This window comes from Sciurus vulgaris, assembly GCF_902686455.1.
Source record: "Sciurus vulgaris genome assembly, chromosome: 9".
Lineage (NCBI taxonomy): Eukaryota > Metazoa > Chordata > Mammalia > Rodentia > Sciuridae > Sciurus > Sciurus vulgaris.
Window position 1 is genome coordinate 19,726,794 of NC_136469.1, and position 17,078 is coordinate 19,743,871.

The 17,078-nt window shown below is 41.8% G+C and overlaps 1 protein-coding gene across 4 annotated transcripts in view; it reads left to right on the plus strand.

Annotated features, from left to right (window-relative positions):
• The first annotated feature begins 4,882 nt into the window (after positions 1-4,882).
• Positions 4,883-17,078, plus strand: part of SCOC (short coiled-coil protein) — a 35,316-nt gene continuing 23,120 nt past the window's right edge. For 2 of the 4 annotated variants that reach the window (XM_079154845.1, XM_079154846.1), the window contains exon 1: positions 4,947-5,082. In XM_079154845.1, the coding sequence (XP_079010971.1) occupies positions 4,962-5,082 (121 nt within the window). In that variant the 5' untranslated portion in view covers positions 4,947-4,961. Of the gene's footprint in view, positions 5,083-17,078 lie in introns of all 4 variants that reach the window. The other 2 variants (XM_079154848.1, XM_079154847.1) reach the window with 2 other exon arrangements.

The following is a 17,078-nucleotide window of genomic DNA, read 5'->3' on the forward strand; positions in this document are numbered from 1 at the left end:
TGAGCGCTGCCTTAGGGAAGACTATCATAATAAAGACTTGGGATTTTTCTGAAACACCTTGATGCAGGTGTATTCTATCCCTGCTAATTCTAGAAGGAATGGTAGACTGGTCTCATGTTGAATTTGAAGTTGTCACGCATGTTATGATTTAGGATGCTTATGAATATCTCAGTCATTGCCACTTTGGCATACACGATGGCTAATTTCTTTTCCATTGGATTTCTTTTGAAAAATTGAGGTAAGAGCCACGTAACATAGACCTAACCATTGTAAAGTATACAATTCAGTGGCATTAAGTATATTCTCAATATGGGGCAACCACTACTTTGCTCTAGTTTTAAAGTTTTTCCTGACCCTAAAAATCACCTCCTGCACATTAGGACATCACTCCACTGCCTCCATTTCTCCCATTAATATACTTTCCGTCTCTATGAACTTGCTTGTTCTGGATATATCACATAGAGGGGATCATATGATATGTGACGTTTTGTGTCCCACTGAATTTTCATATCACTTTTTGTTTATCCATTCATTCACGGATGGACATCGAAGTTGTTTCTACCTTTTGACTACTACAAATGGTGTTTCTATAAACATTGATTCACACGTGTCTGTGTGGACATGTTTTCTTTGCTCCTGTGTACATAATCCAGGAGTGGATTTGCTGGGTCAGTCATAAGTTAACTCAATGTTTAATTTTTCAGCAATTGTAAAACTATTTTCCACAGTTTCTGTCTTATTTTATATTTCCACCAGTAATATACAAAGATTCCTATTTCTCTATATTCTCACCACCACTAATTTTGAATTTTGTTTGGTTTTGGTTTTAAACGAAAGCCATCCTAGTGGTTTTGAATTGGGATGGCATTGTGGTTATAATTTGCGTTTTCCTTTAGGACTAATGATGTTGGACTCTTTTTTTTTTTTTTTTTTAGGACAAGATCTCATTATGTTGTCCTGGTTGGCCGTCCTCTTGCTCAGCACCCCCAAGCAGCTGGGATTACAATCATGTGCCACCATGCTCAAGTCTGTTGAATATATCTTCATATACTTATTGGCTATCTTATGACTTGGGTTTATATTATTTAGGTTCCTTGTCCATTTAAAAAATTTGGGTTTCTTTTTGTTGTTGAGTTGTAAGAGTTCCTCATATGTGGTAGGTACTAATCCCTAACCAGATAAGCGATGTTTAAATCAAATTTCCATTGAGGTTTCAAAAAGACCCAGTAAGAACAATTTAGAGCAGGCTCAAAGTTTCAGAGGTTCTAGTTTACAGAGGGTCAATTCCATTGCTCTGGGTCTGAGATGAGGAAGAACACCGTGGCAGAGCAAAGCAGGTCAGGAAATGGCAACCAGGAAGCAAAGAGAGCTTTGCACACCAAGAACAAAATGTAAACCCCAAAGGTACACCCCCAGTGACCTACTTCCTCTAGCCACACCCTACCTGTCTGCAGTTACCACCTAGTTTATCCATACCAGTGGGTTAGTCCACTGATTAGGTTATAGCTCTCATAAATTATTCATTTCACCTTTGAACATTCTTAAATTGTCTCACACATAAGCTTTTGGGGGACACCTCATCTAAACCACAATACATGATTTGCAAAATTTTTCCCTTTCCCATCTTCTCATTCTGTATGCTTTTATTTTTGATCATGACCTTTGATGCACAAAAGTTTTCAATTTTTAGAAAGTCTGATTTATGTACTTTTTTTCTCCTGTTGTTTGTGCTTTTGGTGTAACCTAAGAATCCACAGCCAAATTCAAGTCAAGTCTCAAATTCATAAGAAAATGCAAGGGACTCCAAATGCCCAAAACATAATGAAAAGGAAAAACAAAGTTGGGGTATTCACACTTCCCAAGATTGAAACTTTAACACAGCAACTGTAATCAAAACAGTATGTCACAGACATAGGATAGACATAATGACCAATAGACTAGAATTGAAATTCCAGAAATAAATCCAAACATTGATATTCGAAAAAGAATGCTGGCCCAGTTCACTGGGAGAAATACTGCATTTAATAAGTGGTGTTGGGACAACTGAATCTCCAAATGTTAAAGGATGAAGCTGCATCCCTACCTCACACCCTATATATAAAAATTAACACAAAATGGATCAATGACCTAAGAATAAAAGCTAAAATGATAAGCTTGTAGAAGACAACATAGGAGTAAGATTCACCATGGATAATGTAAATTCACAGACAATTCTTGTCACTAGTTGAAAGTGAGCCTCTTTTCCATCATACATTTTGCCCGGTGAGAATGCCAATGAACTTGACTTTCTTCTTATGTAATTCCTCTGTGGTGCTTCATGAGAAATGTCCTAGAAGAATATCAGAAAGAAAATCAAAAACTATATGTGTGCCTAAGCTAATCCTAACAATTAAGTACGATTGACCATGAGTAATAAAAATAAAACCCAAATACACGTTTTAAATGGAACACACTCCGGTTTTAAAAATTCATTTGGTGGACTGACCAACTCTTCCTTGCATCTCTTTCCCACTTGATAATGTTGTTAGGAGTCGATAACATAATGGTTAGAAGCACAGAGCCTGGAGCCAGAGAGAACAGAGCCCAGTCCTGGCATCACCATGGACTTAGCTGTAGGACATCTTGTCATTTATTGAACCTCTCTCTGTGCCTCAACTCCCTAACCTTTAAAACCCTACTTCCTAGGAGTGTTGCCTAGCACACAGTAGGCTTTTTAAAGTGTGTGCTATTATTTCTAGGACTGAGATAGGTCAGAGCAACCAAGAGAAGTAATTATATGCTTTCTAATGCACTGGTTATCTTGCCCATGGTTACATCAAGGGACCTAGAGAAAGCAGCCCATATGGGAGCCTGGGCCTGTAGGCCTCCAACCCCACCCAGTGAACTGACCAAGGCCCCAACCGCCAGGCTCTGAAATCCATCACCACATTTTCACAGGGCCACATTTTGCACCAGCTTCTCCCAGCCAGGGACTAAGTGCTGCAGGAATGCCAAGGGAGGCCATTCAGGGGAATCAGGGCCAACATTGGCTCAAGCACTCTTTGATAACCTTGTCCAAACTTCTTTATTCTGAAGGACCAGCAGGATCTTCTATCCCACTTTGCTTTCATTCCAGATCAGACTTGCATCACAACCAATGCCTTGCCAAACTTCCCCACCTCCCTCTCTATTTTCTTCACTGTTTAATCCCATATTGGGATTTGATTCGTAGAGGGCTTGAACTCATGCAGGCTAGCATTCAAAGCTCTCTTAGATATGACCTTATCCGATTTTCCTTCTTATTTCCCATCTCTTACTTACATGGAACTTTCACTCTTGGTTCCCAAATGTGCATAATCCTCTCTCTCTTTCTTTCTCTCTCTCTCTCTCTCTCTGATAATTGGGATTGAACCAGGGGTGCTTTACCATTGTGTTATATATCTTCAGTCCTTTGTTTAAAATCTTCTACTTTGTGAGAGAGTCTCACTAAGTTACAAAGAGTCAGGCTAAGTTTCTGAAGCTGGCCTCAATCTTGCAATCCTCCTGCCTCAGCCTCCAGAGTTGCTGGGCTTACAGATATGCACTACCACACCTAACTCGTACTTTCCTACTTTGAGCTTTTGCCTCAGCTCCTCCACTGAGAAAGTACTCACTACCTGGTCATTTTTTGCCTTTGCAGTTGCATTTGTCTATTGATCTTGCTTCTCACATGTCACCTTCTCTGAGACTTTCAAGATTGGGTCAGTCAGATACACTCTTTTCCTTCTCTACACCTCTGGAACTCTTGTTTCTGAGTTCTTTCTCAGGCTTATTAACAACTTTGAATATATCTCTTGCTCTGAACTCTCCAAAGAACCCAGCTTGTATAGAATAGGCTCTCGATATTTGTAGAACATAGTTGAAAAATTAGGGGAAATTCTATTCTAGTGAATTTGATTTTTAACATTCACAATTTCCAACAGCTCACATTCATTTTGCTTGATACAGCAACAATGTATTGGGGTGATTAAAAAAGAAACCCATGCATCAAGGCACGTAGGGCAGAATATAGCCCTAATATTTTAAGCATTTTAATGTTGCTTAAAATGCTTCATCAAATGTGGCAGATTTACCCCCCAAAGGAGTGATGATTTGAAATTCTAAAATAGTTTTGGGTTTGTCCGTGTCCACGTGTACGGATGTGGACCAGGGAACCAGGACAAACAGTGGTAAGAGAATGTTTCTTCTTTCAACAAAGGGTCCTTGGTTTAAGGACTGGTGAGGCCAATGTCTCTCCCTTTGGGCTCCATTTCAGAAGCAGAGAAGGGGGATTCTGTCATTTCAAAGAATGTTTATAGGTGGTCTATGTATAGTAATGCCAATGAGTACTAACGAGCTCACTGTGTAGAGAATCTTATTTCTTCACATATGCCTGATCATCTGTGATCATCATTGTGGCTGACATTTATCAATTTTGCAATATGTGCCAGGAGCTTTTAATTCAGTTCTTCCAACAGACTTATCTTTATATCACACACAGGTTAGGTGACTTGTCCCTAGGTCATGCTAGGCCCTTAAGCAAATCCTTGAGAAGTGTATTATAGGTATCCAAAAAGTATGTGAATCATATAAAATCAATTTCTTCTCCCCAAACTCATCCTGGTGTTTTTTTGGTCCATTTCCATAGACAATCCAGTGCAAGAAAACTGTCATCATCAGACCAAAGGCAAGGTTTGGCGCTTAGCCAGGGTACAGCCGTGGTGCCAGCTCAGTCTTGGGTAAAGGCTGTAACTCTTTAACCTGAGTCTCTGATCATTTCCGGTGGAGAATACACACTCAGGTAAGACTTCTCAGGTGGAAATCAGGAAGAGGGAAGCCAGCACAGGGATCCAATAGCACCTGCCTGGACGCTCACTTATTAATGATTTAACAAGGGTGGTCACATGGGACAACGGCCGCTCTTCTTAGCCCTTGTTTTTCTCACTAACAGCAAATTGACCAAGATGGACGTGTCCAGCAGAAAAGAGGAGGAGGAGGAGAGCACCTTCACCAACATTTCTCTAGTGGATGACACGGGTAAGAAAGAAATGGGTGGATTCTTAAACACAATTCAGCAACTGCTAGGTAGGTTTTAAAAACGATAACCTTTATTATTTTTATTAGAATGGCAAACCATCCTCATTCTAGAAACCTTGAGAAAATATAGCTACAAAACAGTTTTTAATTAAGAGCTGTTTTTCTTCTTTTAAATTAAGTGATAATTTTTAAGGTTCCTGTGGTTATGTTACATGGGTTTTTGAAAATAAATCAACAAATAAAATATAAAATATTCATTTCCTGAAAGTTCTGGAATCATAACCTCAAAGTTGTTTCTAAACCTATGATATTATTACCATATTCTTGTTCACTTATAGTCAGTTTCAAATCTACTTCATCAAATCAGTTTATCGCTTCTAAAAAATGACCTAGAATCCACTATGATTAGCTTTAAAAATTATTTTAGAAAATGTCCGGGTTTTAGGCAAGGACAAAGTTTGCCGAATTTAATATGGAGAAGGAAATCAAGTGGGGGGAGTGGGTATAAAATGCTGACGGTAGGGATAACTGGGGCTTATTCGATGTCTTAGAGAAAATAGACAGTGCTGAATTGCACAATGCTAACTAGAAACATTTCAAACCTGTAAGCACCCACATCATCTTGGTGTGTGTGTGTGTGTGTGTGTGTGTGTGTGTGTGTGTGTGTGTGTGTGTGTGTTGGTGGTTTTCCATCCAGGTTTCTTAGCACAATCATAGGAAGAAGCCAGCAAGACTGAGCTAAGCCATGGGGGTTACTGCTTTTGATTAACAGAGAGCAGAGCATGAATATTTAACATCCATTGCTCTTTCATACAGCCACGCTTCTCCACTTCCTCCCTAAATGCTCAGATTCAAAACAGCGCCTTTCTAAAGTGCAGCCAGACAATTAACACAAACCGCCAGCCGGAGCTGAGCTTCCCTCCCAGCCCCGCGTAAACATGCTGGAGTCTTTGGAAATGAAACAGGAGTATTTTCAGTCTTTGTAAGAAGAGGAAAGGTACAAAGTCCCGGGGGCTGTTGAAGAAATGGGATACTGCTGTCCTTAACACACTGCCACCCAGGCGTTTTAGAAAAATGAGAAAGCTGCAGAAGGCAGTGAAGGAAACAAAGACAGAGGGAAACCTAAGTTTCTTAGCTTCCAGAAGACCCGCTGAGTGTGATCATGTGCTAGGGAGTCCTATGCGCCGTGGGCAGGGCAGCTCAGACAGGGCACTTGCTGGCTTGCTTGGGATGCAGCTGAGCCCATAATATTCCCTGCACTGTAATGTGGGCTGAGCCTAGAAGCAAGGCTCTTGGGCGGTGGGTGTTGAGTCTACGAAGTTCTTCTCTGTCATCCACCCCATTACATTCCCTTCTTCATCCACTCCCTGTCTCATCTTCTGCCATACTTCCAGGGGAGGAGACAGCAGGAGGGCAGGGAATTTGAATTCAGATGTAGTCCTCTGTTGGCAATGGTTTCAAGAGGGAATCCCTCAGAGCTGCTTTGAACAAACTGAGCCAGAGTGTCTTCTCTCCCTTTGGAAACCCTCTCTTCCTTGGTTAGACCAAGTCACCAGCATCTCAGTGCACAAAGGTCTTCAGGACCTGGTCCAGCGGGGAAGCCAGCGGCAGGCTCAGGAACTCATACTAATTTGTGCTGTTAAGTATTTCAAAATGGTGAGTGGAAATTGTTGATATACTTGTGACTGAAATGTGCCAATTAACTGAAACACCATGTGTCTTTGGCTTTTGAGGTCTACCTGATCTGTTGGATGTGGCAGCACTGGTTAGCTCTTATTAAAAAGAGCTTCTTGGAATCCGAAAAACACAAACAGGAAAATAAACTATAAACTAAAGGAAGTTTGTTCAGTAGGGCATCATTCAAACTGTGGAGTCTAGGGACTGGGGATATGGCTCAGTTGGTAAAGCTCTTGCCTAGTGTGCATGAAGCCCTGGGTTCAATTCTAGTGCACACACACACAAAAGAAAAACTGTGGAGTCCATGCAAGAGGAAAGCATTAAAAAATGTTGCTTATATCATAAAAAATGTTTAGTCCAATTTCTTGTTTTTCTCTTTGTGACACACACACACACGTGTGCACTGCAGTGTATACACACATGTAGTATACAACAAAAATGGAGCCCAGAGAGGTTAAGAACCTTGCCCAGGATCACAGAACCAACTGGAGAAGAAGGAAGCATTTGCTGAATCCCTGATTTAAAGCATTTATTGGAATCCAGATACAATGTGAGGTATCTGAATAAGCATCTATTAAACAAGTATTTAATCTTTACATCATCATGGAATAGTATCGTCCTATTTAAAAATGATAAAACTCTAAAAACCTGAGTAACTTGCTCAAGGCCACTATGTAGCAAGTGGCAGAGCAGATGACAGGTGGCGCATGATGGGACACTTCCACCGGGCACTCTTCTCACTGTGCCCTTTCTACACAGCCATCGAGTAGTAGCCGTTGTGTTGATTCATTCTCAGCTCTTCAGGAGCTGTGGCAACTGGGGCCAGGTAAAGCCATGCCCCCTTTATGAAACACTGCAAATAGCAATGATAGGCCTCATGAGACTGTCTCGGTGATTCCCTGGAAAGCGCACCGGCTGCTGGATGCTAGCTGGTTGGGCTATTTGAAGCTGCTAGATGAGGAGTCTGTCACACTAGGTCGCTCTCTCTCCTTCTGGGGTGGGCTCCCAGTGTAGCTGCTTCAGACCTGGTCACCGCCTCATTCACATCTGTCACCTGCTCTCTTATAACTTCTTTTCTTATTCAGAGACTGGCAAGAGAAAGGGGAAGTTTGTGCTAACTCTGGGAAAGGGTTTGTTTGAGAGAGGACTGAAGGTCTTAGTTATATTTTGGTTTATTTTTGGATTTTATTCATTTATTTTTATTTATTTATTTGTTTATTATTTAACTGTTTATTTATTCTGGTATTGGGGCTTAAATCCAGTGGTGCTCTACCACTGAGCCACACCCCCAGCTCCTCTTTTATATTTTTATTTCGAGAGAGGGCCTTGCTAAGTCGCTGAGGCTGGTCTCAAGCTTGGGATCCTCCTTAGCCTTGCCAGTTGCTGGGATTACAGGCATATGCCACCACACCCGCTGGATTTCATTTATTTAAGTAATACTTCTAACTAGCATGAAGCCATGAGAACTGGCTATATCTGTGGTTATTCAAATCACAAATCAGTGGTGTTCCATAAATTCATTTGAGGTTAACTGTGTGGCTTTGAGAGCAAATGTCCAAAAGAAACCAGGTTCTAAATGATAGGATTGCACACCAGCCAATGCTGTCTAACCTCAGCTTTCTACCCAGCGTGCCCAGGTGCCCCAGGGTACTATGGCAAGCTCACATGAGCTCCCTGGGGTGTCTCAACCTCTACCAGAGACTGTGAGAACTTCTGACAGAGATCATTCCAATTTCACATTAGACACAGCTGCATTTCTTTCAATGAAACCATCTCTTTTCTGCAGTTGCTATGACAAAAAGCAAATTCTGTGTGAAAATCAATGTAGAACAGGTAATGAGAGTGGTAGTTTGAGGTCGGGGAAGTTATATAATGCCAACAGGTGTACATATCCCCTAAGCACAGACGCTCCTGGACTTACAATGGGGCTGCATCCTAACGTACCCATTATAAGTTCAAAATATCCTAAGTAAAAACGCATTTCATACACCAGTCCACTGTGCATCATAGCTTAAGAGCAGAGCACCCTGTAAGGATCAGTTGACCGACTGAGCTGCCCAGCAGCTAGAGAGAGCTTATCACACATCACCAGCCCAGTAAAAGATCAAAATTCAGTTTGATTTCTACTGAAATCATACCATAGTCAAAGTTCAAAAAATTCATAAGTCGAACTCTTGTAATTCAGGGATTGTCTGTAATTGTGTTTATTTAAGAATGAAATTAAAATGCTTTCTTTTCAATGTAGGAGTCGTTTGTTAAGGTGTGTGGATCTATACACTTAACACATAGAACCTGTTGGGTGTTTCTCCTGGCCTTGGAGCCCTGTGACAAAATTACTGAGACACTAAAGGCACTGTAAACCAAGCCAGTTTGGGAGTCTCTGGTCTAAGCTATACCATACCCTGGATGAACCAGCCCCACCTCTGACACTGCTGAGGCGGGCGCCATGCTGGGCAGAGCGGAAGATGTGGCAGTACTGGTCTCCGCTCCTTGCTTCTGGTCCTGCTCCTGCCTTGATGCCACACCCTCTCAGTCTCAGGCTCTTCTGGGAACCCATCTTCTCCAGTGTTGCCCCAGGCTTCGGTTCTTGGCTACTTTTCTCTTCAGGCATTCTCCTTACACCATCTCATCCACTCCTGGTTCCGTTGTCACCGTCCAGGTCATAGACCAATGACTCTAAAACAGCGTTGGCCAATGCAAACACTTCAGAGCCAGCCAATGTGTGTGGGAAAGAGGCTATTATGCTTTGAATGTGAGGTGTCTCCCAAAATCCCCTGTGACAATGCAGACACGTTCAGAGGTGAGATGTTGGGATTTTGAGAGCCGTACCCTCATCAGTCCATCCTGGTTTGAATGGACTGACTGGGTGGTAACTGCAGGCAGGTGGGGTGTGGCTAGAAGGTGGGTCACTGGAGGCATGCCTTGGAAGGGTGCATCTTGCCTGTGGCCCCTGCCCTCCTCCCTCTCTCTCTTTCCTGACCCTGCCTTGACCCAGCAGCTTTCCTCGGCTCAGTTCTTGTGCTGCCTCACCTTGGGCCAGAGCAATGGGTCTGTGTATGGACTGAGACCTCTGAACTCATGAGCCCCAAATAAGCTTTGCCCCCTCTAACTTGTTCTGGTCAGATATTTCAGTCACAGTGATTAAAAAAAAAGTTAATGAAAACAGAGGCGATTGTAGGTTACCATTTATTTTATTCAGTTTCAAAAAAAACAAAAAAATTACTGCAATTTCAACTCAGTGAGGTTTTGCATCGTGTGTCATTTAACTGTTCTAGGCACTCTCACGCCCTGGCTTATTTAGCAATGGCGTCTCGATCTTTCGAGGACAGGCTTTGTTTTCATAGTAGATATAGAAACACTTTCCATTTCTTGCCACCATTTTCCTTGAAACACACGGTCCTCCTGCATTATATTCTATTTCCACTTTTTTCTCATTTTTACATGTTTTTTAATTAACAAATAGAAACTGTATATATTGAGGGTGTGCAACATAGTTTTTTGTTGTAGCGAAGCTCAATCAGCTAATTAACATAGATTAACATATATACACATATATAATCTAACATTGTTTTTTTTGTAATGAGATCATTTAAAAGCTACCCTCTTAGCAATTTAATTATCTATTATATTGTTCCTAACTATAGTCTTTACAATATACAACAGATTTCTCGAACTTATTTCTCCTGTCCAACATGGAATTTTATATCCTTTAACCAACATCTCCCCCAATCTCCCTAACCCCTAGCCTTTGTTAATTCCCATTCCATTCTCTGCTTCTGTGAGTATAACAAATTTCACTATGGATGAGATCACATAATTTTTGTCTTTCTATGCCTACTATAATGATTTTCAGGTTCATGCATGAAATCATACATGGATTTCACTCCTTTTAAGGCTGAATACTATTCCACTTCTAAGACATACCACAGTTTCTTTATCTCCAGAACTATCAACTGGCATTTAGGTGGTTTCTGTTTCACACTGCCATGAACATGGGAGCTCAGATACCTCTTTGACCTACTGATTTTATTTCCTTTGGATCCAGTGGTGGGATAGATGGATCATTTGTAGTTCTAACTTGTAATTTTTTGAAGAACCCCCCATGCTTTTTTCCAAAATGGTTGTATTAATTTGCATTCCTGCCAACAGGGTACAAGGATTCCCTCTTCTGCATACCTTCACCCTCACGTGTTACCTTCCATCTTTTGGTTATAGCCATTTTAACAGGAGGGTGTGCTATTTCCCTTGTGATTTTAATTTGCATTTCTCCAGTGGTTAGTGATATCAAACATTTATATGTCTTTTTTTTTTTTTTTTTTTGAGAAATGTCTACTTAGGTCCTTTGCCTATTGTTAAATCGAGTTATTTGTTTTCTTGCATTTTCTAGTTTGATTTGAGATAAGTGAACAAAAAATAGCATACTTTCCTCTTTACCATTAAAAAAAAAAACCAACAATGAATTTCCAAGACGCACACATATTTTGATTCTTTGTGCAATTTCCTGATTTTTCCATGATTTTTGGGTGAACTTCCTGTTTTTTTACCTATTGTTAATTTTAAAAACGACGACACAGAGGTCCAGGCGTAACACATCAGCAGCACAGATGTGACTGCAGGCGAAACTATTTTCAGACTTCACTTCTTGAACTTCATCGGTTGTCTTCCTATCTCTTCTGAATTTTTGAATCATAATTCCATTGCCTGTTAGATCCCTGGATATTGCCCAGTTTTCAAATGGACTTACCTTTCCCTCAAGTCTATTCCCCTTCTTGGACCCATAACTTGAATGAATCGCCCCACCATCCACCCAGTTAGAACTCTATGTGACTCCTCCCACAATCCAATCAATCACTGATTATTGTTGACGTGATCATAACTTGGCCTTCACCCCTGCCGCTACCTCCCTAGTCAGGCCCTCTTGACTCCTGGCGAACCACATCACCTCTCCTCAGCAGTTTCTCCTATTTCCATTCACATTCTCTCAGATCCATCATCCGCACTGGCCGTATCACTCTTTTCAGAGAACAATCGATGCCTCTCATCCCCTGCTGGATGAAGTCCAAGACACTTAGCAGGACATTTGAGGTCTCCCTTTTCCTGGCTCTCCCTACCTCTTCTTGGCGTTTCCTGCCCCATGGTTTGGGCTCAGTATGAGACACTTAGTACTTATTTCATGGGCTGTGTACTGCCCCTGCCTTAGCCTGGAATGATACACCCATTTTTGTCTTTGCCTGACCAGTTCTTTCTTGCTCTTTAAGACCCCATGCAGCATCCCTCCCCCAGGAAGCCTTCCTTGATCTTCCCAGGCTGCATGAGGCTTCCTCCTTGCTTGCTGAGAACCCTGATATTACCTCTACCTGTGCTGTTTCAGAGCACAGTGTAGTTGTATATGTATATGTCCTATCCAACTGACTGAGAATTTCTAGAGGACGAAGCCTGGGTTTTCAATGTCCAGAAACCGCTGGCACCTAGCACAGGGGCTGGCACATAAGAGATGCTCAATACATTTTTGCTAAAGAATTGTAACTGAATTAGTATGTGTGTCGAGGTAAGGATGAGTTAGAGAGGCAGCCCCTAGGCAAGAATCAGCTTCAAAGATCATTTTTCATAAATCATTTCTACACTTTTGAGCTTCTTTCCTGTCTGCACTTTGGGTCAGTTTAGTTCTATTCTCAGAAAAGCTCTGTTGAAAACCTACTATCGTAAGTCAGGTACTAGACAGGAGCCTGCTATTCACAGAGCTGGTGCCAGGCGGTATGACTTGAACTTCAGAACCAGAAATGCCAGGATCTGAATCTGTTCGACTTTGAGTAAGTTATTTAACACGCCCAGGCTCAGTCCCTTCAGGTGCATGATGATCACAAGAGTGTCTCAGAAACCTTTTGAAAACCAAAATAGTACAGGAGGCGTCTTGAGCTAGCTGGGCCCACAGTCCGGTCTATGACATTTTGTTCCCTCTGCTGCCCACTTCAAGGAGCTCACACAAAAGTTTCTTAAAAGGCTTCGAGATCTGCCCGCACCAGTTCTCATGGTAACGGCAGTGTCCCGTGGAACTGGTACTGTAAGCCAGGACTGGCTGTTGACGCGGTCCTGATAAGGGAGCTCGGGGGACGAGGGGGAGGTGGACGTGAACAAACTCTTTACACAAGAGCGCGATTCTTTTCTGATAAATAGAATGAAGTCACTTTCTTCCCTCTTCATCCTGGCCTCGCCGCTTCCCCATCGATGTCCTTCCCGCCGCTCTCCTTTATGCCCCAGCCTGCTTCCTGACTCTGCTTTCTAAAACCGCCCCTGAATAATATTCAAAGCTGCGGCTGCGGCTGCTTTTGGCATCAGCCAATTAGCCCCCATTGTCAGGTTGTAATGTGCTTCCCAGACAAGTGGCACAATTGTTGTGTGCTTTTATTCAGTGCTGCTTCCTACCACTCTGCAGAAAATGTAACAATACCCCCTCACGCCTGCTGAAAGCAGCCTGGGTTTGAAAAGCTTTCAGAAGGCCATCTGCCATCCCCCCGGCCAAGCAGAAGATCAGAATGACGCCCTGCATTAGTTAGCACTTGCAGGAAAAGGTATCAAGAGCTTGTGTTCCTTTTCATCTCATCTGCCATTATAATATGGGCTAAAGAAGGAAATAGACTTGTGGCTACCCAGCTGGGAGAAACACTGAGCAGTAGCAGGAGTCTTGTCCCTGAAGAGGGAGCAAGTCTTTCTTTTCTGGTGCTGAATGGAGCTAGAGTTTGCAGACAGCACCACGCTCCCAAGTGCCTGCTGTGTGGCTGTTAATAGCTTTGCCAGGTTACGCTGGACATCTTGGGAGACAGCTATGTGGACAGAAGTCCCAGAATGGGTGCATCATCGAATAAGTATCCGGGGATGTGGCGAGTGCCATCTGTGTGTGTGTGTGTGTGTGTGTGTGTGTGTGTGTGTGCGCGCGCGCGCACTGATGTGCTGACCAGGACCAGCCAAGCTCCCCTGGTGTCATCTCTATTTACACACACAATGAATTTGGCCATAAATATTAATTAACATAATTCAGACATTCTTAAGGGCATTAAAAAAAATTATCGCTAGCATGATATCTTCAGTGGAATTGAACAAGTATATTCATTGCACCAGTAATGGTAGAAAGTTCCAGCAAATCTTAATTGGCATTTGGGATCCATCTAAGTATGGATAATGACATTGGCAGAGTGAAATATCTGTCCCTGTAAGCTGAAGATAATATGGATGGTGGCATTAGGAATACCTCCTCTGGCCCAGTAAAATGCCTTAGAGACTTAGCATAAGAGATTTAATAAGAAGAAGGAGATTAAGCTCGCTCCTTAGCTGCTTCTGAGGGTGGTATGGCTCTGGGGTCGCTAATGTATTGCTAGAAATTGTAAGTGCTCTTTCTGCGAAAAAAAATCTTCAAACAGAAGAAATCCACTTAACTGAAATATATGATCTAGCATAATGAAAAAACTAGTTTTAATAAACAAGCTTAAGAAATGGAGTGCAAGGGCAGTGTCTAAATGTTTTTAGTCATCTAGAGCATTCTCTAATTTTCTCATCAAAGGAAAAGTACTAATATTTTGACTCTTCCTTCAAAAGACAAAATCATCCATCAGTTGCCTCATATTGGCAATGTTTTTTTTCTTCTTCATTAGATTAGCAAAAAAACAAAAGTGGAAATTAGATTTCTTTACATGTTAAATGTATATAAAATCCTTCAAAATTGTGTTAATTTTTTTCTCCAGAGGAGGTGCCAAAAATCAGGGGTGAATTTTGTTTACTTGAGCTCCTGAGATCATGAGACACTGACCTTTCTCATGTTTGCTTCCTGTTGAGAAAGCGGTGAAGAGCTTGGTTGCTCCTTGACCCGTTTCACAAAGGCCTGGGTTGGGCAGGATCTTTGGACTCAATGGGCCTCATAGGCCTCCTGTCTGAGATGACTTGTCCAGAATTTAAGGATCAGAGCCCTTAGGGACTCTTAACATCATCAGGCATGCAGAGAGAAGGGGGTCATCAGCCCCCAATGAACGGGACAGATGAGAAACCATCTTCTGCTGGGCTCCCCAGCCCTAGAGATAGACATTTTAAACGATGAAAAAGTATGAAAGATCCTACTGGTATGTAGGTCAATCACAGAACCAAAGTCATCATACGAACGGTTCCAGAAAGACATGTTTTGCTCTCCTACGTAGATTTTTATGTTCATTTTTGAATGCTCAACGTGAGAAAGATGAAGACCCCGGTGGCAGCCCACATTCAGGGCCCTGGAGACAACACACCCTCTTTGCTGCCTTTGCTTTGGAGTGACGTGCATCTGCGCCCCGCCAGCCTTCTCGGGCAGCTCGGTCCACAGCTGGCTCTCTCAGCCCTTCCCGGCTTTCTCCGGGGTTAATCATTGTTCCCTTCTCTGCACACGCGTCTCATTGTCAGCCTGATGACTTTGACTCAGAGCGCTTGGCTGTGCACATGCGTGGTTCCCATCGCCGGCAGCCAACGCTGTTCCAGAAGCTGGTGTTTTAAAGCACCTTTTCCTCCTCTTATCCCTCCCGAGGAGCTGCACTAGCTTTTCCCAGCAGACAAAAGGCTCTGCTCCTGTTTGCTCTTCTGTGTGACTCTTGCTTTCATTTTCATTCTTGTCAGCAGGGTCAGTGGGCTTTTCTCAGGTCACAATAACCATTTAGAAAGTGCCGTTTGTACAAATATTTAGGTTAATTGTCTCAGCAATGTTTCTCCTCATCAGTTTCTTTCTTTCTTTCTTTCTTTCTTTCTTTCTTTCTTTCTTTCTTTCTTTCTTTCTTTCTTTCTTTCTTTCTTTCTTTCTTTCTTTCATTCTCTCTCTCTCTCTCTCTCTCTCTCTCTCTCTCTCTCTCTCTCTCTCTCTCTCTCTCTCTCTCTCTCCTTCCTTCCTTCCTTCCTTCCTCCCTTCTTTTCTTTTTTGTTTTTTAATTTTAGACTCCTCACTGACTTGAGCTTCAAGCCATCTCAGCATACACAGTGGATTTCTGTCCCTTCTGCTTTGAGCCCTCTAACAGTGTAAAAATGGGACTTCTGTAAATAAAATATCACTGACATATAATTTGTGTAATTTGAGAGAATCTTCCGTTTGTAATGACTGTTGATCCCCAAACACTAAATTTCTCAGTTTGTCCCTATGAAATACGTAGTGACCCCCAGCACAGGACTGAAAGTCTACCTTTCAAGCATTTTTTCAAAGACCACTTTTTAATTTTGCACATTTTTTTGGGGGGGGGGGCTAAGACAGATACTAACTTCTCTATTTGTCCATTTCATAATTTAGGACATTATTCTTTTTCCATCTTGTGTAATCATTTGAAAGTGGGAGGAATTATGAAGATTCACAATTACCTGATGTTGCATGCTCCTTGATTATATCTTGAAGGCTTTTTTTTTTTTTTTTTTTTTTTTTTCATACCTTTTTGGAGAGAGGTGGGAAAACCAAAGCAGGTGTTGGAGAAAGATGATTAATCAGATGTTGTTCTAGTTTTGCTGTAGGTTCTGAATTCTGGTCATGATTAGAAAACCTGTTGGTGTTTTAGGAAATCCTAATAATTCTTTGGATTCTTGTTACTGTCTAAAAAAGGGCTGGGTGCAGTGGTACATGCTTGTAGTCTCAGCAGCTCAGGAGGCTGAGGCAGGAGGATGGCAAGATCAAGGCCAGCCTTAGCAACTTAGCAAGATCCTTTGTCTCACATTAAATGTAAAAACTGGCTGAGGATGTGGCTCAGTGTTTAAGCACCCTTGAGTTCAATCCCTGGTTACCGACCCCTCCTCAATAAAAAGGTTATCACAAATAAAACTAAAAGGGTCAAAAAAAATGTTTGGAGCAAGCCCACATTTTATTAACTAGTCATATATCTTTTAGATGGATAATAATAACAAACATTTGCTAAGAACTTGTTACCTAAGAAGTTCACATTCATGATCTAATTAAATCCTCACAAATATCACAGGGTAGGTATTATTATCCTGGTTTCTCAGATTGAAAACTGGGCTAAGAAAGATTTAGTGACTTGTACAAAGCAGAGCTGGGATTCTAGCTCAGGTCCAAGTGACTTTGAAGCCTTTGTCAAGTGATAAAGCATCAGAGTAGAAATTACTAGATAGATGGCATAACTACATCACACTGACTAGGCAGAAGCAATAAGGTGCCCACGTTGCAGGTATTGAATAATGAAATATGGTCCTGTACTTACATTATGAGGTCAGTGTTTCAAAAATGTAATCACAGAATCAGAGGGCAAGAAGAGTCCCAGAGGCTCGCTAGCAATCTTGGGACATGCTCAGACAAGAAAAGGAGAATATAAAATTGTATCTATGTTGTGATTACAACCATGGAAAAGTAATTTATGTATATG